General features: G+C 44.2%; 1 protein-coding gene across 1 annotated transcript; it reads right to left on the minus strand.

Moving 5' to 3' along the window:
* Window positions 1–1,608: 1,608 nt before the first annotated feature.
* On the minus strand, window positions 1,609–23,407 carry LARP6 (La ribonucleoprotein 6, translational regulator). Its single transcript, XM_003121764.7, has 3 exons — window positions 23,132–23,407; window positions 7,333–7,543; window positions 1,609–3,181 (listed from the first exon to the last, which is right to left on the minus strand). Exons 1-3 carry the CDS (start codon window positions 23,329–23,331, stop codon window positions 2,114–2,116), a joined length of 1,479 nt encoding a protein of 492 aa, XP_003121812.3. The 5' UTR covers window positions 23,332–23,407; the 3' UTR covers window positions 1,609–2,113.
* Window positions 23,408–25,384: the final 1,977 nt, after the last annotated feature.

Genomic DNA, 25,384 nt, shown 5'->3' on the forward strand with positions numbered 1-25,384 from the left:
TTACTTACCAGAAAAGCCACGACTAGAATCCAGATCTGCTGACCTCAAATTCAGGGTTCTTTTATGAGGCCACACAGGGCCACGGATGGAAGGCCAACCTCATCTGTATTCACATAAAAAGGTGAGAGTGTCGGTACTTTTAAAGTCATCATGATCCAAAGGAGCAAATCTTAAAATAGAGCTGCAGCTGTGTGCCAGGGCATAAAAGGGGTGGAAGGATGAAGCAGGTATGAGTGGGACTGAGGGTTGGAGAGGGAAGCCCAGGGCGGGACCTGGAATGGGCCGTAGTATTGCCCAGGGTCAGGAGGCCTGGTAGCCAGACATAAGCCTTTGGGTTACCTACAGTTGTAATGGTGGAAAGAGCAAACCCACGTAATTCCTAGAGGCCCTTACCAGTTGATAGGAATTCTTCTGGGACATTAGGGACACTCTCTTATTAACCAGATAATCATCACCTCCTAATTTGTATAGAGCTGTACAATTAAAAATACACTCCCCTTTTCTGTGTTCACAATGGCTTGAGGTATTATCCTACCTCAGCAGCTTCATGAATAAAACTGGTAATAATAATATCTCAGAGGGACATTGAAAGGATCAAAGAAGGAATGTGTCTAGCCAAATGCCTAGCACATAGGAAGTGCTGAATAAACATTAGCTTCTTTTTGGAATGTGGATGGTGCCATTCCACATTCTGAGTCCCATCTGGTGGTTAAGAGTATGGGCTCCAGAGCCAGACTGCTAGGTTCAAGCCAGCTCCACCATCGAGCCCTTAAATCTTAGACAAGTTAGTTTCCCCCATAAAACTTCTGTTTCTTTCAGTGTCAAACAGAATAAACTCTGAACCCCTCTGTGGTTGGGAGGATTAAATGAGATAATGCTTGGAAAACTCTTAGCATGGTCGCTGGCATCCAATCACTGTTCAGTAGTTATTAACAAATTCCGTTAAATGTGACTTGCCTAAAATCCCCCCAATAGCCAACACTGGAATCTAGGCCAGCGCTCTTTCTGCCACACCCAGGCAGCTTCCACTGAAAAGGAGCTAATACTGATGGAGGCCAAATGCATCTCAGACACTGACATTGAAGCAAAGCACACTGACATAATGAGGCCGAGCGGGTGAGTAACTCTCCTCAGGTCACGGAAGAGTAAGCGAGGGATATGGAGTCAACTCTCAAGTCTCACAACCATTGTTCATTCCAGTGTTTCTCAAATTCTAGCATGCATCAGAATCACCTGGAGGATCTGCTAAAATCCAGATTCCAGGCCCTTCTCCCAGAGTTTTTGATTCAGTAGGCCTGAGAACATGCATTCCTAGGAAGTTCCCAGGTGATGTCAATGCGGCTGGTCTGGGGTCCACGTCTAGAGAACATGGTCTATACTAAGCTGCCTTCACTCAGTATGATTCACTGTGATGAGAGACCTGGTGCTCTGACATCTGCGCAGACTCTGTCACCCTCTCGGGCCGCCAGGAGGCCCAAGCAGAGCCCTGGGGCAAAATCAGGAAATGGGTTTCAGTTAATCTCCTCAGAGCCACATGACACCACCCACAGCCTTGTCAGAGGCGCACAGATTTGCTCACGCACAAGTCTATGGGTTCAGAGCCAGCACTCCCAGTTAGGTGTTTTTATTATTTATTCACTTGACAGGAAACATACATTTGGTCCTATAAAAACACCATGCTACTGGCTTAATTAGTTGCTGTTGAACAAGAGAACTCCTCTGGGCTTTGGGGAAGCCCTTGCATGGCCAACTGAGGCGAGCTTAGTCACTAAAGAGAAGAACCTTGCTCCGAGAAAGACAGCCTCTGTCAGGCCCTCTCTGGGCAGCCTCTGTCCCACAGCCCTGCAGAGCCACAACATTCACACATGTCAGGCATCATCAAAATAACGGTCATGCTGGGAGGAACAGGTGTTCTGAACTAGAAGATGGTCTTAAAACCAGAGCATACCAGGCAATTTAAGTATATATTACAAATATATAAATTAAGAGGTCTACAGGTATACAAAATCTTTCAAAGAGGACTTAATTTCATTCTACATCATGCCAGGTATTTGTCAGAACCTTGAAAAGAAAGGAGGTTTTCATGGGAGCTGGTATTAAAAATAGAAGGTATTTAAACATAGGCCCTGCTCCTCTCATGTCCGCCATGGAATCCTCTGGTGTTGTCAGGGCCTCTGGGCAATCTCAGCACCCCCACAGGTAGCCCATCTGCAGTCTGCATCTTCCGAGAGAGCAGGGGACTCACTCTGGGGCTCTTCTCCTGTGTCCCCATCTCAGCTTGGCGGCGCCTCCGTACCCAGGGGCTGCCAGAGGGAGTGACGCTGCTGTCCGAGGAATAATCCATGCACTTGCGAAAGATCTCAGGACTGGCACTCAAGTTCAGCCTACCTTCTTCGGCCAGTGGGGATTTTCTGGAAATGCCTTTGCGTTGAGCCAAGGGGCTGTTCCAAGGACTCGTGCACGGGGAGGCATTTGGGCTCAGAAAGAGATTCTGGTGGCCAGAAGGGCTGAGCTTGTTGGTGACCACGTGTCTCCGGCCAGCCAGAGGGGACGTGGGGTTGCTCTCCGGGTCAGAGGAGCTATTGGCAGAAGACTCATCCCCCATGTACTGAAGCTCCTCAACTCTCCTGTTCAGGGACTTGTTCAGGTGGATGCTCGAAGTGGACTCTTCATCCTGGTTCTTCTCTTTGGATGGTTTCTTTTTGGGTGGCTTCATACCAATCAGGACAGCTTTCATGCTCTCTTTGCCCTGAGACTCTGAGATCATGAACTCATGGGCTTTGATGGCGGCTTCCACCTCTTCAAACTCCACAATGGCACACTCTTGGGTGCCCACCTGGCTATAACGGCTGCTGATCCTCCGGATATCAGGGGGCAGCTCTCTTCCAGGTTTGAGGATTCGCACTGACGAGATGACTCCAAAGGTCCCAAAGAGCTTGAGCAGGTGTTCCATCACCTTCTCCTGCACCCTTCCGTTCTTCTGGGGGGTGGCCAGGGCCCATAGCTTGGGGGACAGGTAGAGGTCATAGACCAGGAGCATCTTGCTAGGGAGGTTCTCATTAGGGAAGAGTGGGACAGGGGTGGTCCTCCTCACCTTCCGATGGTCCTCATTCAACTCAAGGGTCACTGAGTACTTCAAGGCATGTGCTGTGGTTCTCCAGTCCCGTGTAAGATGTTTCACCTGAAGAACACAAAGCAAATGGAAAATGGCATCTATTGTCCTTGTCCTCCCAGTGTCCTCTAAAATCTCCCTCTCTTTTCCCTACTGTAACACCAGTATCTAGAATCATACTTGGTGAGTGCAGGCACTCAAAAGCCTTATAGTAAGTGAACAAACACACTTTCTACAATTACAAACAAGGTAGCATGTCCAACAGATCTTTCCATGGGGATGGAAATATTCCATTCTGTACAAGTTGACAGGTTAAATCCGCAGGTTCTGGAACAAGGCTATTGGATACGCAAATCCAAGGTCCACCTCTGATGGCATTAAGACCTGAAGAGCTATTCGACCTCTTGTTACCTCACCTTCCGTAAAATGGAGATGGTAATAGTGCCTATCTTATAGAGCTGTCATAAGGATTAAAAGAATAAATAAATATATACATATCTACACCCAGCCATGGATTTTACATACATAAAGCTCAGGAGAGTGTCCAGCTTATGGTGAGTACTCAATAAATATTATGCATTATCGTTATTTCAAATATCACATGCTACCGTTTTGACAGGACACGGAGATTTTAACATTTGAATTCTTCTCTGATGTCCTATTTCCACATTTCTGCATTTGATTCACAGAAGATTCCAAAAGATCTTTCAATATCTCCTGAAAATAATGTGGGCTGTTTCAAATCGAATTAAATTCAACTCAGGATTTAAATTCAAGGAGAATGATGAAATAGTCCCTCCCTTCTCTTCCCTTAGTGGAAACTATGCGTATCAATGTTGCAGCCCATGGAAGCTATATTTATACAGTAAAACAGTAATTTTCGAGAAGCCCGCTTCCGGTGTAGGGAATGCCAGGGAGAATGAGTCATCCCAGAGAAACGGTGGAGGTGGGTGGGGCGGGTAACCTGAGCCAGAAATGGCCAGATCACCCAGGGTCCTCCCCTGAGGCCAGGCCAGTGCAGCTGCTCTGCAGAGGTACCCTGACCCAAACAGGAACTTGGCAGAACTCAGAAGGGAGGGCACCCTAACAGAGTGGGATGGGAGGACCCTGGCAGAACTCTCAGTAGTACTGGCAGGCTCCTGGAGAGAGTGGCTTGTGGCTTCTGGATGATATGGCCCAGACTGGGGCTTAGAGTGAGTCATCCACACACAGAAGCAATGGGCTGATCACCATGGGCAAGAGAAGCAGGTCCAGGCAAAGGGTCAGACTTCAGGTGGACAGAGACAATGAGGGATCCAGAAAGGGTGAAGAGGACGACTGCAGGACGGTACCGGGTCATGGAGATACCCAAGCAATAGTGCTCCAGGAGTTAGAATGGAGAAGCCTTTTCTATCACTAGTCAGGGAGGAAGCCCTCAGGAGAGGAGGGGAAGCCTGGGCGAGGACTGTGGGGGGAGGCCAAGGTGGTCTTACTCAGGGAGCTAGAGAAGCTGCTGGAAGGCCAGGGCCAACCCAGAGAGGCAGGACCCATTGCCCCTCTCGAGCCAGGAGTCAGGTCCACTGGGAAACTTCAAGTAGGTGTGAGCAACCCAGGCCTGGGTCTGTGAGCCTGGGGAAGGGTGTCTAGGCATCACCTAGGAAGAGGACCCAAAGAGCACAGTCTTTGTGCAATTAGTAGAAGAACTTGGTAAGGTGTCCAAATTTTGTTACCTTTGTCATATATGTTTCCTATTATTAGCAGGAAACCCTTGAGAATGAGGAGGGTCTTTGGTATCATCTTGGAGCTGTTGGGGAGTTTGTGTCTACTCTGAAGCCAGGATTCAGCAGAGGAAAACTCTCCTGAATAGATCCAATAAGTAACAGCTTAAAAAGGACAGAAAATTAGGTTCTCTTTTAAGGTCCCTGGGGAGGAACAGGGACTCTAAAAGTGATGATAATGACCCTAGAGTGATGATTCCACTGGCTCCTCCATTTTGGGGTCCAACACTTTTTATCTGAGAGCTTGCTTACTGTTCTTAGGACCTGTGCAATACTGTGCTTTATACACACATATATATTTGGTTTTCATTCCTATTTATTAAACCGGGTTCCTGAATTCTTTGTAAATTCCTGAGTGATAAGAGCAAAGGAGCATCTGGGTAGGAGTTTCTAGGTAGGCTCCTGGATGGGAAGGGGGTGCTGTCTCCAGAAAGAGTGACGATTAGTAGCTTGGAACTTTTAGCTCTGGCCCTCATTCTCCAGAGAGGGGAGAGGGCAAGAAACAGAGTGAGTAATTGATCATAATTACGTGGTGAAAGCTCCATAAAAATCCCCAAAGCAAAAAACCCCAAAGGGTTCAGAGAGCATCTAGGTTGGTGAATGCATCCTAGGGAAGGTGTCACATGCCAGCTCCATGGGGACAGAAGCTCCTGCACTCGAGACCCTCCCAGGCCTTGCCCTATGTATCTCTCCATCTGGCAGTTCATCTGTATCCTTTATGATATTCTTTAATAAACTGGTAAATGTAATTAAGTCTTTTCCTGAGTTCTGTGAACTGTTCTAGCAAATAACTGAATCCAAAAGGGTGGAGGTCATGGGAACCTCTGATTTGTGGCCAAGCTGGACAGAAGGTGTGGATGCCTGGGGACCTACTACCTGTGACTGGCATCTTAAGTGGGGAGTAGCCTCGTGGGACTGAACCCTTAACCTGTGGAATCTGATGCTCGATCTGATGCTATCTCAGTGCCTGAATTGGGTTAAATTGTAGCACACTCAGCTGGTGAAGAAAAACTTGCACGGAGTTCCCATAGTAGCTCAGCAGAAACAAATCTGACTAGTATCTATGAGGACGCAGGTTTGATTCCTGGCCTTGCTCAGTGGGTCGGGGATCTGGTGTTGCCATGAGCTATGCTGTAGGCTGCCGACGTGGCTCAGATCCCATGCTGTGGGGCTGTGGCACAGGCCAGCAGCTATAGCTCCAATTCGACCCGTAACCTGGGAACTTCCATATGCCATGGGTGTTTTTAAGCAAAAAAGAAAGAAAAAAAAAAAAGAAAAAGAAAAACTTGCACAGATCTGATAAGTATAAGTACTGAGAGAAGGAAGAGCAGGTTTTCCCTTCCATTTTCCTGTACAGCATGAAATGCCCCTTCCATTCATTCTCTTGTACCTTGAAAACTCCTACTCATCCTTCGAGATCCTATTTCGATTTCACCACTTCTGGGAACACTTTTCAATTCTCCATGCAGGGTTAGTTGCTCTGATCAACTAGTTCCAAACAGTACCTTGTTCCTTCTATTGCAGTACTGTCAATGGTTTTATTGTGATCCTTTACTGCTCTCTCTCCTTTACAGAATTTTGCCAGGGCAGGGGGAATGCCATTCATTTTGTATATCTTATGCCTAACACAACACTCAGTGTATAGAACAAATATGTTTGATGAATGAATAAAGGAAAGAGATCAAGAGAAGAGGGCAGAGTACCAGCAGGTGAGGCAGAAAAGAGTTCCGCAAGGAACATTCTCCAGCGCTCACTGACAAAGGGCACAGGCAACTTGGCTGGGACCCACTCATTACACATCCCGTTATGCAACAGCCTGCGTGGGCTTTTCCATTCTAGTAAATACAATTCCCCCGGGGAAACACAGAGTTCTTACTCTAGCTAGCCCATCAACTCTTCAAGAAGTAGAGGATTCACAGCTCAGTTGCTGGATCTAAATAGCAGAGGCATGCAAGAGACGTCTCATCTCCATCCTATAGATGAGGATGTTGGCATTACATAGCCAAGGCGGCTGGGATCTTGGAAAAGGCTCACTTCTCAGAGCTCCTTCCTCCTCTTATTTATTCAATTGGGAAAACAAAAAGCTTGGACTTCATATAATTCTAGGTCTGGTAGGTGTCTCCCAAGGCCACTGAGTCCTGCTGTCCTGGCTCAGCTCTGTCCTGGCTAGCCAACCTACTTGCCCAGCAAGCATGCCTGAACTTTACTAAGAATAAGCCATGTCATTTCATAACTGCCACTAGCTGAGATTTGTCCCAACACCTAGGACCCTTTTAATAGTGTGGGAGGATAGTCTTTATAATGGCCCTAAATCCCTTCTCTGGATCATTTTTCTCTTTTTCAGGGCTCAGGGGAAATAAAAAATTGTTAGTCCTAAGGTTTCAAGGGGATAAAACATATTTAGCATCGCAACCCAAAGCACCCCTGAAATCTTCAAAGCGGTTTTTGAGAATGAAGCCTCACCTTTTTGAAGGATGTGAGTAGCTTGACACTCACATATCCCAGCTTGTTCCTCCTCACGTGCTTTAGCAGGAAGGCATCCTTCTCCAGGTTTTCATCAGAAAAGTAAAACTCGATCTGATCCACCAGTTTCTTGATTAACTCCTCATCTGGTGGCTGCCACTCCTGCTCCAGGTCCTCACGCTCGTTCTCGCCTCCACTTGTTGTGGCGCCACTGAGACCAGAAGGAGACACAGGGTGTTAGTGGTTGCACTGTATTCCCCCAAGTTTCACAGGCTGAAGTCCCAACCCAATATGTAGTCAAAGTGTGATGGTATTTGGAAAAAAGGCCTTTGCGAATGAAATTAAAGTTGAGGTCATAGCAGGGTAGGGAGGGCCCTAATCCACAGGCACTCAGGGAGAACACCACATGGAGATGAAGGCGGAGATCAGGGTGATGCAGCAGAAGTCAAGGAGTGTCTGAGATTGCTGGCCAACCACCAGAAGTTAGGGGACAGGCCTGGAACAGACCCTTCCCTAGCACCTGGACAGGAAGGATGCCCCTGCTGATATCTCAGTCTCGGACTTCCAACCTCCAGAACAGTGAAGCAATAAATTCCTGTTGTTCTAAGCCACCCAGTTTGTGGCACTTTGTTACAACAGCCCTAGGTAACTGTCCTGGGTCATATCTGAACTGGAGTTTTCAGGGGTGGGGGATCACCTGGCCATTGGGGGATAGATTTTGCCCCCAACTAGCTAAGAAATCAAGCTTTTGTTTTTAACAAGGACAGAGGATCATTAAAAACAACAACAACAACAACAACACCCTCTACTGACATTTCCATGCTGCTCTTCCACTGACAGGATGCTTTTCAGACACAATCCTTATTCTTCCTTCCACACTCCCCTCCACAAATCCCAACTTCTAGAAAACAGTTTAGCAGAGTAACTAAGGGGCCTGGTTCCAGAGTTAGGCTGCCTGGGTTTGAATCCTGACACCACCATTTATTAGCTGCGTCGACTTAGGCAGGGAACTCCACCGCCACATCTCAATTCCATCATCTATAAATTGGGAATCATGAGTCACTCTCCCGATAGGGTTGTTGTGAAGTTTAAGTGAATTAATATAAGGAAATATCTAGAAGGGTGCTTGGCATATCCTTCATGCTCAGTAAGTAAAAGAAAACATTCAATTTATTCATTCATAAAAGGCAGATCTAGGATTCAAATTCAAAATTTCTCTTTCTAAAGTCAGCACACATAACACCTTCCACACTTTGCTGGGACACTGCATGGAATTTGGAAACAATCCCACTCACTGGGGCCCTTCTAAATGAACCCCTCACCTCCAGCAGCTCCACCTGGACAGACTTCTCCCTCTCTCTGAAAATACTGGGATATGAGAACAATGCAAAGAACTCCTGGGCAAAGCTTCTTTAGGAAGGCCAGTCTTCACAAAGAGATTATAAAATCTTCAAAACCATAATCATTTAAGGAATTTGTGATTATCCACATCATATCTGACACATTATGAGTTATCAAAGGTGAATTCTCTTTTGTATATTTCTTTCTGAATTTAAATGACATATTACATAAACACTGTATTTATTATTCAATAAAAAGTACTGATTAAAAATTTACTTACAGAAAAAAGAAAAAGAATTACTTTCCAATGTGGCAGCTTAATGTCTGATAACATGACCATTGGCCCCACAGCCTCCAACCATATGTTCTGAGCAGAGAGCATATTGGGACATGTGAACGCCCTGACCTTCTAAAGCATCGTGGTTTTCTGAAGCATCCAGGGCACTTCCACTGTGTTGGGAGAAATTGCCAGGCTCCTAAAAAGGCTCAGAGAGTTCATATAGTCAACCAAAAAAAAAAAAAAAAAAAGAAAAAAAAAAAAAAGATTCAGGGAGTTCCCCTGGTGACTCAGTGGGTTAACAATCTGGCACTGGCACTGCTGTGGCTCAGGTCAGTCCTGAGGCATGGGTTCAATCCCTGGCTCAGTAAATTCTGCATGCTGAGAGTGTGGCCAAAAAACAGGGGGACTCAGAAAGTAAAAGAACCTATGAATATGATAGTTTAAGGCCAGAAAAGGCATATAAATAAATGTCCTTCAACTCCAATAAAAATTTCATTGGCTTGACACCATAAAAAAAAAAAAAAGCAATTGTGTAAGAGTAAAAATGAGAACAAAAATCAAATATTCTAGTAGGAGAGAAAAAACTAAATAATACATCTCCCAATTTTTCAGATTCAGGAATTATATTTAGCATAAAATACAGGCACTGGATGATTTTAAAAATGAAGTATTTTCATTATTTGCCTATAGAAACTCTGCAAGTGGGCTTTTAAAATACCTTACTGATGTCACAAGACAAAACTGTACCAAAGGGGAAAAAAAACAGTCTGAGGGACTAACTTTAAAAATACGAGTTTTTTAAAGGCCTTTTAAAAATGAGATGATAAATTCAGGGAATATATTAAGGCAGCCCATAACATATACAGGTCAAAACTTAAACATTCAATAAGCTGAATATTTTAGAAGTCCCTAAAAGGTAGCTGTGCCAGATATCAGTCTGACTCACCTCGTATCTCAGAGCAAACTTCCTCACTTGTCCTCCTTTACTACCGAGATTATAAAAACTAAATGCTCGCTTTACCGGTCCCACTTACAGGCAGTAGCTCTTTGCCATGTTATGGCCAATAACATACAACTGAAATTTTCTTGGCCTCAGCCCGTCCGCTTTTATCTGCTTTGAGTGTGGGTATAATGGTTGGAGCTGTAGCAGCTATTTTACTACCATAAGGAAAAGGTCAAGAGAGTCAGCTTGGCCTGATTTATTGACATTATTGGTTTTGACATTACTGAGTTACCAAACCAACCGCTAAAACTACCTACATACAGAATGGTGGTTATTACGTAAGAGAGATAAAATCCTATCTGTTTCATTCACTTGTTAGTTGAGTTTTCTACTTATAGATAAATACTAGGATAGTAACACTACACTGAGAAAAAAGGTCCTTAAAACCTGCCAAAGGAAAAGTGTCTGTGGGACAATCAATTGAAAAAGGAGATGAGAGATGGAATGAACAAATTTTCACTTTATTAGAGAAAATTTACACTCTAGATAGTAGCTAGAACAGAGAGGATGAATATGCCAAATAAAATAACTACAAAAACATGAATAGAAAATTCTGAGCCCAGCTGACAAGGATGAAAATAAATAGGAGAGGATGAAGTGAGGTGTTTGATAATGACCAGTAATGAGCTTTGGGTGAACTTAGGAGTAAAAGCAAAATAGCCTAACTTACTACAAGTGGCTAGTATGTCAGAGGTGACCAGACCGTCACAGGGACTCACAGACTAGTAAGGCCTACTTCCAAACCAGAGCAGTTGGTACTATCATTAAAAGTAACCTACAAATAAAATAATGGAAGGAAGATGAAACAACTTCTCAGTTTCTCCAGAGCCTATTCTAGATCTTCCCATTTTCCCCAAGGTTGATCATGGGAAGACCTTACTTCCTACAGATGATCCTACCGGCAGCTTGATTGAGAAAATGAAGTTCATCCAATCAGACTTGCCCAGCCCTTTCTCAGGCTTGTTCTGCATGTCTGGACATACACCAAAGAATTTATTTGCTATATAAGGCATCTTGGTCTCTTGCCTCTGCTGCAGAATGGGACAGAGTTGGCCACCTTCTTGATATTCTCCCCTGAGCTTATATGACTTGTTCTTTTCTGGTTTTTCTCCCCATTTGACTGCCCTTTTAGGCTCCTCTTTCTCCTCCCATTTCTAAATATATAGGTACTCCCCAAGCATCTTTCCTTGGTTCTTTATCCTCTGGCAACTTCTAAACTTCAGCCACTGGTTAGCTCATCCAATTCAAATCTGCCTCTCCTCCCCACTCACCCCATCTGCTCTCACTCCTGAGCTCCAGTCCTCAGTTTTTAACTGCCTGCTTTTTGTTTCCACGTGGACAGCCTGATATTGCTTCAATGTCAAAATGTCCAGAATCAACCCATCACCTTCTGTGGAACTTGTCTCAGGTAGGACTGAAACCTCGGTCTGCTTACCAAGAGACATTCTACCTGGGAAGTTCATCTTCCGTTCACACAGTCTCACAGCAAACAATACATAATGTGTTGTGGGGAGTAACTCTGCATCAGTTATTTGCACCCGGTGAGCACACAGGCAGGTAGCCAGAAATTCCAGAATAGGTGGGCAGTGCTCGGAGGTGATAGAAAACCCCTGTGCAAATGCAGAGACAAGCTTCTGGCACCCAGAGGACCTCTCCCTCTGCATGGGTGCCGACAGCAGCAACTGTGTATCTCCCAAGAGAGAAGCAGCAGGAAAGCCTGTTTTATATCAGGAAGCCAGCTGCACTGTTCCCTGGTTCTTGCACAAGATTTTCAACAGACAAGACAATACATTATCCTTCACAAACATTAAAGAAGTTTACATTCTTTAAAGATGAACATTGGCAACTTCTTGTCAATTACAACCATCCTGTAATATAGTTTCCCTCCTAAACTGACCACCAATGACTTTCCATATTCTCTCGTCTATGTGCTTAGGCTCAAAACCCAAGATGCATTTCCAATTCTCTTTTGCCCCCACATTGAGTCAGTTATCAGTGTCGGTGTTATTCTGCAGCACCTCCCATCTGTTCTCTCTTTTCCATTCCAACTGTCCTCATTACTTCTCCCTTGCACACTATTAATAGCTCATCAAAAAATAATTCTTAAACATTAATGTAATAACATACATTTCAAAAACTAGAGTAAAATGGTAGAGAACTTAAAAAGAAAGCAACAATTCCACACTCCACTCCTCTTTCCTAGATGCAGCCTCCATGTAACCTTTTAATTCCTATGAAAGTTGCCTTCTAGTCCTATAAAATAAATTCATAGCTCTATGGATCACTTGCCAATTTCCAAGAGTCTCTGTTCATATTGTACTATATAAGAAAATGGTTTGGATTTACAAGGAGATCCTGCTGAATAGCATTGAGAACTTTGTCTAGATACTCATGTTGCAACAGAAGAAAGGGTGGGGGAAAAATGTAATTGTAATGTATACATGTAAGGATAACCTGACCCCCTTGCTGTACAGTGGGAAAAAAAAAAAAAAGTGCATAGTTTTTCAGCTGATGTGCTATGGTGGAAAATAAAGCATAGAAAGGAGATAGAAAAAAAAAAAGAAAATGATTTGGGGGTCACTTAAAAGCTTCTTATTACAATTTTACAGTCTTTATATTATTTTTGGTTTTTCTATTAGCCTTCCACATATGCTTTTAAATAACACACTTAAAATTCTGTTTCTTATTCTACTATCACTAAAAAATAATTCAGTTTCTTACTACATATGATGTTCATATTATTATCTTTCCTTTTCCTTTCTCTCGCCTTACATTTCCAACTTCCCAGATTTTTTTCAAATTTATTTTATTTTTTGGTCTTTTTAGGGCTCCACCCACGGCACATGGAGGTTCCCAGGCTATGGGTCGAATTGGAGCTGTAGCTGCCGGGCTATGCCACAGCCACAGCAATATGGGATCCAAGCCACATCTGCGACCTACATCACAGCTCACAGCAATGCCAGATCCTTAACCCACTGAGTAAGGCCAGGGACAGAACACTTGTCCTCATGGAGAGGGTTCATTAACTGCTCAGCCAGATGTGCGTATATTTCATTTTCTTCATAATATTTACAATCTATCCTGGAACTACTCTCCCATGCTTTGTCTATAAATAGGTACTAATTGCTAAAACTCAGTCAGTTGTAGGTTATTATTATGACTACATAAACACTGGTTGCTGCAAGGAGAAGGCATTTCCTAAGATTACAATTCTTTTCTTAAAGTCCTATTAGTTGACTGACCACTTGCATTGATTGTCTATGTCTATTACTTTCTCTCATATAGTCTATCTTTGTCTTTGATTTATATTCTAAGAGATATCCTTGACATTATCTTCCAATCTTTCCCTGTGAATTTTAAAATTTTCAGTAATTATTTAGTCTCTAAAAATTATTTTGTCCTCAGACTATTCCTTTTTAAGAGCATCTTATTCTTGTTTTGTGGATGCAGTATCTTAAATTCTCTCAGGGTACTATCCGGAGTATATATAATTTTTGACAATCTCTTTTGTATTCAACAGTGTCATCTCTGTACCTATAGGGTCAGTTTTTCCTTTAACTTTCATGTCATTGATTTTCTTCATGTGACTGGTAAATGAGTCATCTTTTTCTTTATTAAACATTAAGAAAAATAAACCTGGAGTTCCCGTCGTGGCGCAGTGGTTAACGAATCCGACTAGGAACCATGAGGTTGCGGGTTCGGTCCCTGGCCTTGCTCAGTGGGTTAACGATCCGATGTTGCCGTGAGCTGTGGTGTAGGTTGCAGACGCGGCTCGGATCCCGCGTTGCTGTGGCTCTGGCGTAGGCCAGTGGCTACAGCTCCGATTGGACCCCTAGCCTGGGAACCTCCATATGCCGCGGGAGCGGCCCAAGAAATAGCAACAACAACAACAACAACAACAAAAAGACAAAAAGACAAAAAAAAAAAAAAAAAAAGAAAAATAAACCTATTTTAGAATAGTTTTAGATTGACAGAAAAATTGTGAAAATAGCATTGAGTTCCTATATACCCCATACCAGAATTCTTGTTATTAATATCTTGCATTAATATAGTAAGTTAATGAATTAATATTAAAATATTATTATCACAGTCCATACTTTATTCAAATTTCCTTAGTTTTTACTTAATGTCCTTTTTCTTTTTTTTTTTTTTTGTCTTTTTGTCTTTTGTTGTTGTTGTTGCTATTTCTTGGGCCGCTCCTGCGGCATATGGAGATTCCCAGGCTAGGGGTCCAATCGGAGCTGTAGCCACCGGCCTACGCCAGAGCCACAGCAACGCGGGATCCGAGCCGCGTCTGCAACCTACACCACAGCTCACGGCAACGCCGGATCGTTAACCCACTGAGCAAGGGCAGGGACCGAACCCGCAACCTCATGGTTCCTAGTCGGATTCGTTAACCACTGCGCCACGACGGGAACTCCTAATGTCCTTTTTCTATTTCAGGATCCCATCCCGCATTACACTGGGTCATCATGTCTCTTTAGGCTCCTCTTTCCTCTTGGCTGTGACAACTTCTTAGACTTTCCTTGTTTTTGATGACCTTGACAGTGTTGTGGAGTAACCGTCAGGTATACTGTAGAATGTCCTTTAGTTGGGATTTGTCTGGTATTTTTCTCATGGGGATATGGGTTTTGGGAAGAGGACCACAGTTGTAAATTTCCCATTTTCATCACATCATATCAAGGGCACCTACTATCAACATGAGTGACTGATCACTGTGGATGTTGACTCTGATCACCTGACTAAGGTAGTGTTTTTCAGGTGACTCCACTGTAAAGTGCCTTTCTTTTTTCCCCTTTTCCATACTGTAAACCTTGGAAGGAAGCCCACATATAAGAAGTAGGGAGCTATAGCTCCATAGCTTTTCATTTTTTATTTCTTTATTTTTATTTTTATTTTTATTTTTTTGTCTTTTTGCCATTTCTTGGGCCGCTCCCGCGGCATATGGAGGTTCCCAGGCTAGGGGGCGAATTGGAGCTGTAGCTGCCAGCCTACGCCAGAGCCACAGCAACTCGGGACCCGAGCCACGTCTGCAACCTACACCACAGCTCACGGCAACATCGGATCGTTAACCCACTGAGCAAGGCCAGGGACTGAACCCGCAACCTCATGGTTCCTAGTCGGATTCGTTAACCACTGCGCCACGACGGGAACTCCAGCTTTTCATTTTTTAGAAGGAACGTCTGGGTTGCATTTTCTTGGTGGTTTGTGTGGGCTCCCTTGGCAGATGTACACTCCTACTGCATTCCTTCCTTAGACAGCTCTATATGCCCAGGTGAGGCATGCCAACTGGCAGGCTTCACTTTAGAGTGAATAGGATGGGAGTTGTTAAGCAGGAGCCCTATATCAGGTATCAGCTCTACCTTAGCAGACCTACTTCACCACTTACTTCATTCAATTCCTTTAGAGAATAATCTTCTCTTTTTATCCTCCAGGAAGTAAAGGGTATGCTGCCTGCTACCTTTCAATGGCAGGCAGAAAAGCAGGGCAAATTCTCTAAAGGAAGAATCTAAATCACTTCTCAGATATTAGTATCCCTTTTCACCCTTGCACCCTTTGCATATTTCCCAACCACAGACTTTCCAGGGTTGTCTTCCCACCTCCTGCCACTTCCTGTTGTTGTATTTGGGGCTACAGTCTCTTCCACACTGTGCCTTATCTCAGGTTTTCAAGAACAGATATAAAATGCCACTGCTCTGCTCTAATGCTAATAATGTTGTCTATTTCCTATTAAATAAAATCCAAAATCCTTAGCTCTTTATTCAGATCCACTTAAAATCTGGCAGCAACCACTTTCTAAATTTATTTCCATTTCTTTATAGATCTTTGCTCCAAGCAAAGAAAAGACTAAGAGTTCCTTGTTAAGTATCACAAAGTTTCTGGACTCTATGTCTTTGCACATGCTGTTCCCATTTTCTTGAAGGCCTTGCCCCTCTCCCTCAGGTGTGAATCCTAGTCACACATCAAGGTCCCCCCTCAAATGCAACTCTTCCAGGAAGGAAATCATTTCAACTTGTCTATACTTGTATCACAGCGACTTGTGTGTGTATCTTATTAGAGTCCTGAACTCTGAGTTCTGGGAAGGTAGGATTCACATTGGTTTCTTTCATTCTACCCAGAGCTTTGTGCATGGTCGAATTTAAAAAGCATCATCAAGGTGAAATGAATTGTTTCTGTATGGGCAAATCACAATTAGCAGGATTCTTTTAAAGAGAAAGTACAATTCCTGGTGAATGTGTCATTAGTGGCCTTTTAGGAGGACTCACTGTGAAAAGTTTTGCATCTGCATTACAGTTTTGCTTTAAATAAAGCATTATAAATTGGGAGTGATGATGAGTTCTTTTGTTATGACTGTAAACCTACTAGAAATGGAATCACAGTGTAGAAATAAGGGGTACAACAGATAATTGGGCTCTACCGGCCAGTGTTGAAATATTTATTATATTTGTAGATGATTTAGAGAATCAAGGGCAGGATAAAATCTCCAAGGCTGCTTTTCTCATAAAATCTCAAGCTACTGTGGATGTTAATTGAGTGGTTAGTCAAATGATACCTTGAGAAAGAAAATATTCAAACTAAAATAATGGCATAATGAGCTCTTCACTAAGATTTCTGATACAGAAAAGATTTCTTGGACTTGTCATCTATCCTTGTGGATGGCCTAATATATGGTAGTTGGGTCACCAAGACCAGGAAAATGATGGACAACAACATGGAGGATACTGAACACAAAGGAGAAAATGTTATAAAAACACTAGAGTTCAGTACCCATTGCTTTTAACTTGCCTCTAGAAAAAGAAAATGAATCTGAAAAGGCTCAAAAAGGCAACCAGATTTAAAATATAAAAACATGATGGCAGGAGTTCCCATTGTGAATCAGCAGGTTAAGGACCCCATGTAGCCTCCGTGACGATGCGGATTAAATCCCTGGCCTCACTCAGTGGGTTAAGGATCCAGCATCACTGCAAGCCACGGTGTAGGTCACAGATGTGGCTCAGATCCAGTGCTGTGGCTATGGCACAGGCCTCAGCTGCAGCTCTGATTCAACCCCTAGCCTAGGAACTTTCATATGCTGCAGGTGTGACCATAAAAAGGAAAAAACAAAAAAACATGAGGGCAGAGTGGGTTCACTGGTGGCTCATTGAGTTAAGTATGTAGCATCATCACTGCTGTGGCATGGGTTCGATCCCTGGCCCTGGAACTTCCACAGGCTTGGCCAAAAGGGAAAAAAACAAAACCATAAGGGCAGATTCAAAGATAAAGGTTCAGGGAGACAGGCTGCAAACACATACAGATATGTACCAACTCTGAAAAAGGCATCACGGGACCAATTACATTTTAGATGCCACTAGCAGAGGCCATATGCTATGTCTGGATGGTCTATGAGTTCCTACATATTTATTGACTATCATCAAGACCTTCCTCTCTAACCCTCTCGTCTGCTATGCTGTTCTGATGTATTGCTTAGGGCCTGGGAAAAGAGTGTAACTAGTAGATGTCTCTGCAGATCAAAATAATGGTTTTTGGTGTGGGAGCAGAGATAATGTGTACAAAGTACTTAGTTCCACATCTGGCACATAATTGGCATTAACAAATGAAAGCTTACATTATCATCATCCAGAACAGGGAAAAGACAGCCTTGTGCAGTGCAGTGTACATACAACATTATAGAGAAAATGAAACCTAAACGTTTTTACTTGTTAAATGAAAAGCAGATGTGCTTAGTGGTGAATACTAATATTTAATATTACAGTTTTAAATCACCTTTAGACACTGTTAATGTTATTAGGAATCAAGATTTTCAGTGTAAAAAATAAAAGAAGTAAAGCAAAAACCCTAAAATGTTAAATTTGAATTAGAATTAGCAACATAAACTTATTCCTAAAAATATACATTTCCCAGCTCTATTGAAAGAGCTTGAAAGCAATGATGTCCTAGCAGAAATTAGAACTTTCTATTCTAGGTCTTCATTTCTAAATACCTTCTTGCTAGTATTTGAAAAACCAGGGATTCCTGTGGAAATGGATGGATTCCGTGACAAAAGCACAAATTAAGTCTAGAATATCTATTATCGGAAAGCAAAGAAGACATACAGATGGCCAAAAGACACATAAAAAGACGTTCAAATCACTAATCATCAGGAAAATGTGAATCAAAACCCCAATAAAATATCACATCACACTTATCATAGTGGATATTATCAAAAAGTCAACAAATAACAAGTGTTGGCAAGGATGTGGAGAAAAGAGAACTCTTAGGCACCACTGATGGGAATGTAACTTGGTGCAGCCACCATGGAAAACAGTATGGACATTCCTCAAAAATTAAAAATAGAACTATCATATGATCCAGCAATTCCATTCCTGGGTATTTATTTGAAGAAAATAAAATTAGAAACGATATATGGGGAGTTCCCATTGTGGCTCAGCAGTAATGAACCAAACTAGTATCCACAAGGATGTGGGTTTGATCCCCGGCCCCATTCAGTGGGTTAAGTATCCAGTGTTGCTGTGAGCTTTGGTGTAGGTCTTAGGTGTGGCTGGGATTGCATGTTGCTGTGGCTGTGGTATAAGCCAGCAGCTGCAGCTCTGATGCCCTAGCCTGGGAACTTTCATATGCTACATATGTGGCCCTAAAAAGAAAATAAAGAAAAAAGAAAAAATATATGCACCCCTGTGCCAACCACAGCATAATTTACAAAGCCAAGATATGGAGGAAACCTAAGTGTCCATAAACGGATGAATGCATAAAGAAGATGTGGCACACACACACACACACACACACACACACACACACACAGGAATATTACTCAGCCATAAAAAGAATAAAATCTTGCCATTTGTACAACATAAATGGATCTAGAGGGTATTAAGCTAAATGAAATAAGCCAGACAGAAAATGACAAATACTGTATGATTTCACTTACATGTGAAATCTAAAAGAAAAAAAAATGAACAAACATAATAAAACAAAAACGGAGTCATAGATTCAGAGAATAAACTGGTGGCTGTTGGGGGGGGAGGTAGAGGGAGGAGAGAAGTAGCTAAGGGAGATTAAGAGGTCCACACTTCCAGGTGCAAAATAAATGAGTCACAGGTATGAAATGCATAGTGCAGAGAATACAGTCAACAATCATGTTCTATTTTTGTATGGTGAAAGATGGTAACTAGACTTGTCGTGGTGATCATTTTGAAATGTATAGATGTATCAAATCACTATGTTGTGTAACAGGAACTAATATAGTGCTGTAGGTTGATTATACTTCAAAAACAAAGTCAGAAAAAGAAATCAGATTTTTGGTTACCAGAGGCGGGGGATGAGTGGGAGGAGGGGGAATTGGATGAAAGCAGTCAAAAGGCACAAACGTTCAGTTATAAGATAAATAAGTACTAAGGACGGAACGTACAACATGGTAAACAAAATTAACACTGCTGTATGTTATACATGAAAGATGTTAAGAGAGTTAAGCCTAAGAGTTCTCGCCACAAGGAAAATTTTTTATTTCTTTAATTTTGTATCTGAATGAGATCGTGGATGTTCACTAAACTTACTGTGGTATTCATTTCATGCTGTATGGTGGTCAAATCACTATTTTGTACACCTTACACAGTGCTGCAGTCAATTATATCTCAATAAAACTGCAAGAAAATAAAAATTAACTGAGTTGGAAAAAAAAGAAAGTCAGGAAGTACTCCTTTCTGCTTGCCTCTTTAGAAGGAACGCTTGTTGAATCCCAGATAATCAGAAAAAGCTCTATTTTACATAATAATGCCAGCTAATACATGTGCAAAGAATGATAATGAGAAAATCACCAATATGTAATCCCCAATGAAGTGACTTAAGTAAAGAAGGATCATCATTAGGTGGAAGGTTGCTGGTGAAAGAATACTCATGAGTCCTTATATTGCTTGTTGGTCACAATGCAACCATCACCTTAACCAAGAAATCAAATTTAGATGCTACCTGAGGTGATACAATGACAGGTTCATGGTACTGCCCACCAAGTGTTCTTGTCAAAATATTTAACTGAATCTAAACAAGCCTTTGGCTCTAACTTTCAGTTCACAGGAAACACATGGCACAAAGGAGTGAATTAAACTAGATGATGAGAACATAACCAGACCAGTTCAAACTGTGAAACTTTCAACAAGACATCTGGAATTTTATTTCTAAAAGAGCACAGCATTAAAAAAAAAAAAAAAAAGTGGGTTGCTCTAGATTAAAAGATTCTAAGGAGTAATATAATAGGCAAGTGTCTCGATCTGGCTTGGATTCTGGTTTGAGGGGAAAATGTGACAGCTATAACATCAGAATGTGGCACAACTGGGGGAACCATGACTGTGGAAGTTGGCTATTAGGTTATTTTAGGTATTATATTAGGGAATTATTGTTAATTTTCTTAGTTGCAATAATAGTATTATGATTTTTATAGGAGAATGTCATTATTAAGAACTACAATATGAAGTACTTAGGGCATCAGTCTTGTGTACAACACACTTTCAAATAGTTCAGGAAAAACCACACGCATCATATATCCATCAAATAAATATGGCAAAATGCTAACAACTGTTTAATCTAGATAGCAGGTATACAAATGCTCACATTACTACTCTTTCAGATTTTATGTCTGAAAATTTTTATGTTAAAAACGTGAGAATAAAAGAAAAGACAGCAAGATGGTGGGGGTGGGGAGTAAGACCAGTGAACAGTTGGAGGTTATAAAGATTTTTTCTTCTCCCCATTTACTGCTTGTTCCCCATGCATACATCAAGTACTGGGCTAGGGACTGGAGATACAGGGAAGATTAAGACAAGATCACTGTCTTTAAGGATCTCACTAAGAGAGGAGAAACACACAAATATTTCAACTTGATGGAGTGAGTATGATGAGAGAGATATATATTCATCCAACAAGCATTTATGGAGCACCCACTACATGCTGGGTGCTGAGGATGAGAAGAGAACAAGATAAGCATTGTCCCCAAATTCATGGAGCTCATATTCTTGTGAAGGAGACAGAACTATAGAATTACAATACGGTGTGTATGGAGTACGACGGCCACACAAAGAGGAGGTAAACTCGGCTTTGGGGCAGGACTGGGGATAGAGGGTTTGAGGCAATGAAGTTCTAAGGTGACTAGAAAGCAATCAGAGGGACCTGAGGTGGGAGCATAAAGACAAGCAGACACAAAACAGCACCTGGTGTTCAGGGACCAAGAGGGGGTCCTTACTGGGCGGAGGGAGAGGGGGCATGAATGGTTACAATAGGCAGGGAAGGAAGCAATGGGCTGAGGGATGATGTGGGCAGCTGCCACATCTCAACAAGCAGATTTAGGAACCTGGGCTTTCTCCTGCAGGCTCTGGGAACCCAGAAGTGTTTGCACAGGGTGGTGGCTACTGTTGTCCCAGGCTGGCCCACATAGTGGACAGCATGGTTCCTGTTCTTGCCTGTACTCTCCTTGTGCTCTGGATGTTTGCCCGCTGGGCTCTGTCAGTTCCAGTACCCTAAAGAGGCCCAGGAATTTTCTGGGGTCAACTCTATGCCAGTGGGCAGCAGGAAAAGCTTCAGACTGAATGCTCCATGAGACTCTGGCCCCTGGAGCTAGGGCAGAAGGGTGGCTTTGGAGTAAGAGTGTCGGTGCAGGGGGTAACGGCAGGAAGCCCACCCCCACCTGAAGAAATGATTGTGTTCTCCTAGATCTCCATAGGGGTTCCCAAGAAATAAGCAGGATTTTGTTCCCCGTTAATGGGACAATCACAAAATTTAGTCCAGGAAAGAGGACAGCTCTTTGTCACAGTCACAGGCAAATAAAACCTACAGAGTAAGTCACTCAGGGCTATTTTACATGATCTCTGAAATGATCTGACTAGGTAGCTGCCTTCTCCTCAAGATTGTGAGATGTTAGTGACTCATTATTTTCATACTCTTGATACTCAGCACAGAGCTGAGTGAATGAATGAATCAGGCTTTACAGTAAAGTGCTGATATTATGTACTGATCTATTGTATCATCTGCTGTGGTTCGGCTTTCCTGAACAAAACCACTAGGCTGGACATTCCTCCTTGAACACCCATCTCCACTGAACGATCCTAAAACTTTGGGTCCTTAAATCCAGACCTCTTCCAGCAGGCAGTAATGGGGAATGGCTCCCGCCCCAGCCCTTCAGTTGAGTATTCTCCCAGTGAAGTAAATATATGCCTGCCAAGGAATAACCCTGAGAGCCCTGACAGCTCAAAGCATGTGCACAGAGTCCCAGAAGAAAGAGGGCTCTTAATACTGCCTCTTGGCATTCCCCGAAATTTGCAAGTTCTATCACTGCCCTACTCTGATTTCTATGGATAGGACACATTGCACATTCTCTCAACAGTACTGACAAAATCACTGCCCTAAAAGGACTGGGTGTTAGTGGACACAAGACTAAGGTCTCTGGCTGATAACAAAACTCAGGGCCCAGAGGCGAGGTTAGACAGGTGCCATACCAACTCCAGACTACCCATTACCCAGGAACCCAATGCCAAGGCAGCAAGATGATGATGCAAGCACAGAAGACAGATGGAGAAGGTGCACGAAATGGGAATCCCCGGTAGGGGAGGATGAAGCAGTAAGCCCCAAACTGATCTCGAATCTGGGCAAGAGTTTCCACACCATAAAATCACTCCTCAGATCCCTCAGCAGCAAGTGTCAGTTGTGCCTGGCCTGCCCCCGACCCCATCTGGACTGATAAGCAGACGGGGCAACGATGGCAGTGAAAGTGGCAGGTGGGACCACTTTCACGGGGAAGTCGGTGGCTTCGGAAGTGTAGGCTAGGCTGGGCTTTTTGGAGGGTCTTAAGGAGAGCTCAGAGAAGGAAAATCTCCCTTTGGGGAGATGGCGAGGTCGGCCCAGGAAGGACTTCCCCTGGGTCCCAGAGGATAACCACGTTCAGGCCCCTAAGATCCCCGCCGCCAGCCCTGAAGCCTCGGTGGGGTTACAGGCTCCGGACTCGGGCACAAACAACCGCCAAAAACTGGGTCTGACTCCGTGGGACAGGCCAGAGCAGCGCCTGGTTGGCGGGTTGACAACCCACTGTGCCCGCAGAGTTGTGGTCCCCCAACTCCCGTTCGGCCAGGACTCGGGGTCGGCGGCTCCAACCCGGGCCCGGCCGCGCCGCCGCACCGCCGCGCCGCCTTGCCTACCTGTGCCCGCGGCTCGGCTCCTCCTCGCTGGCGCTGCCCCAGCCGGGGCTGAGGTACCGAGCTGGGTCTCCCGCGCTCCGCGCCTCCGCCCCCTCCTCCTCGTCCTCCAGCTCCTCCACGTCCTCGGCCTCCTGGATGGCGACGCGAATCTGCACCGCCGTCTCGGGCGTGGGCAGAGCCTCCTCGCAGGGTTGAGCCATGGCTCACGGGCCAGCCGGGACTGCAGCGCCGCCGGGTCGCCGCGCTGCGAGGCCAAGCCAGCCGGGCGGCGGCGACAGCGACGAGGGGGCGGAGGCAGCGCGAGCGCCTAGGCGGGGGAAGCACTGGGGTCGCGGCGCCCCGCCCCGCGCCGCTACCGCCTCCTCCCCGGCTGCCCGCGCAGGCGGGGCCGCCAAAGGGGGAGGGCGCCTTCCTCTGCTTTCCTCGCGCGGAGGCCTCTCTGGTACTGAACCCCGACCCCGGATCCTTCCAGTGCGCGGCGCAAGCCCGGGAGGACGTGCCACGGCTCCCTGCTCCCACCCGCTCCCTTCCAGGCTGCCTGGAGGTGGGGAGGGGAGCGGCACATCTGACTTCACAGTTTGTGGATGAAGCTGGGGGTGTTAGGCACAGACAGCAGCCTGAGGGCTTCTTTGGCTTTAGCTCATCTCCCCTTCTGACTTGCCCAGACGACCGAAATCTCCATGTGTCTCTGGTAACCACGCTTCACTGTGAGTCAGTGAGATCGGGAACTAGCTCCCGCCATGCCCCCTACCAGTGGTTCCCAGAGTTCGTCTCCAGACCCCCTGCACCAGCTTTACCTGAGAATTTGTTAGATATGAACATTCTCAGGACCCACCCAGGCCTCCTGAGTAGAAGCTATGCTATGATTCAGAACTTTGTGTTTTATCAAGCCCTCCAAGTGATGTTGAAGTTCACTGAAGTCTGAAATCCACTGCCCTATATGCCTCTTAGACTGTACCCTACCCTACACATAGTAAGTATCCACATATTTGTTGAATGAATAAAGGAAGCTATAGCCATATATTCGAAACCCTGTCTCCCTCCTTTTTTTTTTTTTTTTTTTTTTTTTTTTGCTTTTTAGGGGCGCAAACGCGGCATATGGAGGTTCCCAAGCTAGGGGTCAAATCTGAGCTCTACCCACTGGCTTACACCACAGCCACAGGGATCTGAGCCCCACCTATGACTTACACTACAGCTCAAGGCAAGGCCGGATCCTTAACCTACTGAGTAAGGCCAGGGATGGAACCTGCAACCTCATGGATGCTAGTCAGATTCGTTAATCACTGAGCCACGACAGGGACTACCTTGCCACTTTTTTATATTTACCTTTAAATTGAGTTCCAACTCAACCCTTCCACTGTGACCGGGAAACGAGGGACAAGGGAATAGAAATGCCTAAAACCTCAACCTGCTTTCATAAAGGTCTTGATTTAGCACCTTACACATAATCTGTTGTGTTAATATGCCACACTAGGGCTTCAAAAGAATGGAACCCAGGAGTGCCCACTGTGGTGCAATGGGATCAGTGGCATCTTGGGAGCACTGGGACACTCCCTTACAGTGGTTTAAGGAACCAGCGTTGCTGTGACTGTGGCTTAGGTCACAGCTGCAGCTAGTATCTGATCCCTGGCCTGGGAACTCCATATGCTGCGGGATGCCTCCCACCCCAAAAAGAGAATGGAACCCTGGACCAATACTATTGATTCAAGAGAAGCTCAAGAAATGGGGTCCTAAGAAAGCAGGGTCCCTCTAAAAGAACACCATGCATAGGGCTCTGGGCAGCTGGACTGGGCCAGGAGAGACCCAGGGGTACAGCAAGGACAGCCCCTCTTAAGGTCTGACTTTCTTTTTCAGATCTCTCTTTTGAAAGAAGTCCTAGAATGAGTAAATGAAGGAAGACAGGGATCCTTGGTGTTCTGCCCCAGAACAGCTCACAGCCTTGAGTCTCAGTTACTGGGAGGAAGAGGCAAGAAGTTGAGAGGATCTTTTTCCAAGTCAGCTGTGCCTCCCTCCGGGACTGCATATACCTGGTCCACCATTGTGGTGAAGATTAAGAGGAGAGAGGTTTTCAAGGCCCTTCAAGCCTCCTGATCTGATAACTTTAGTTCCTAAATTCACAACACAACATGTATCATCTCATTTAAACTGTTCTAGGTGGCAAAGACTGTGGGGATTATTATGCCTACCCATGATAAAAGCTCATATCTGTACCAGATTTTACTTTATGTAGAATTCATATATATACTTTATTTC

This window comes from Sus scrofa, chromosome 1 (assembly GCF_054392235.1).
Source record: "Sus scrofa isolate SSC_HxYL_T2T_F1_AM1 chromosome 1, Sscrofa_HxYL_maternal_Yorkshire_Landrace_v2.0, whole genome shotgun sequence".
NCBI lineage: Eukaryota > Metazoa > Chordata > Mammalia > Artiodactyla > Suidae > Sus > Sus scrofa.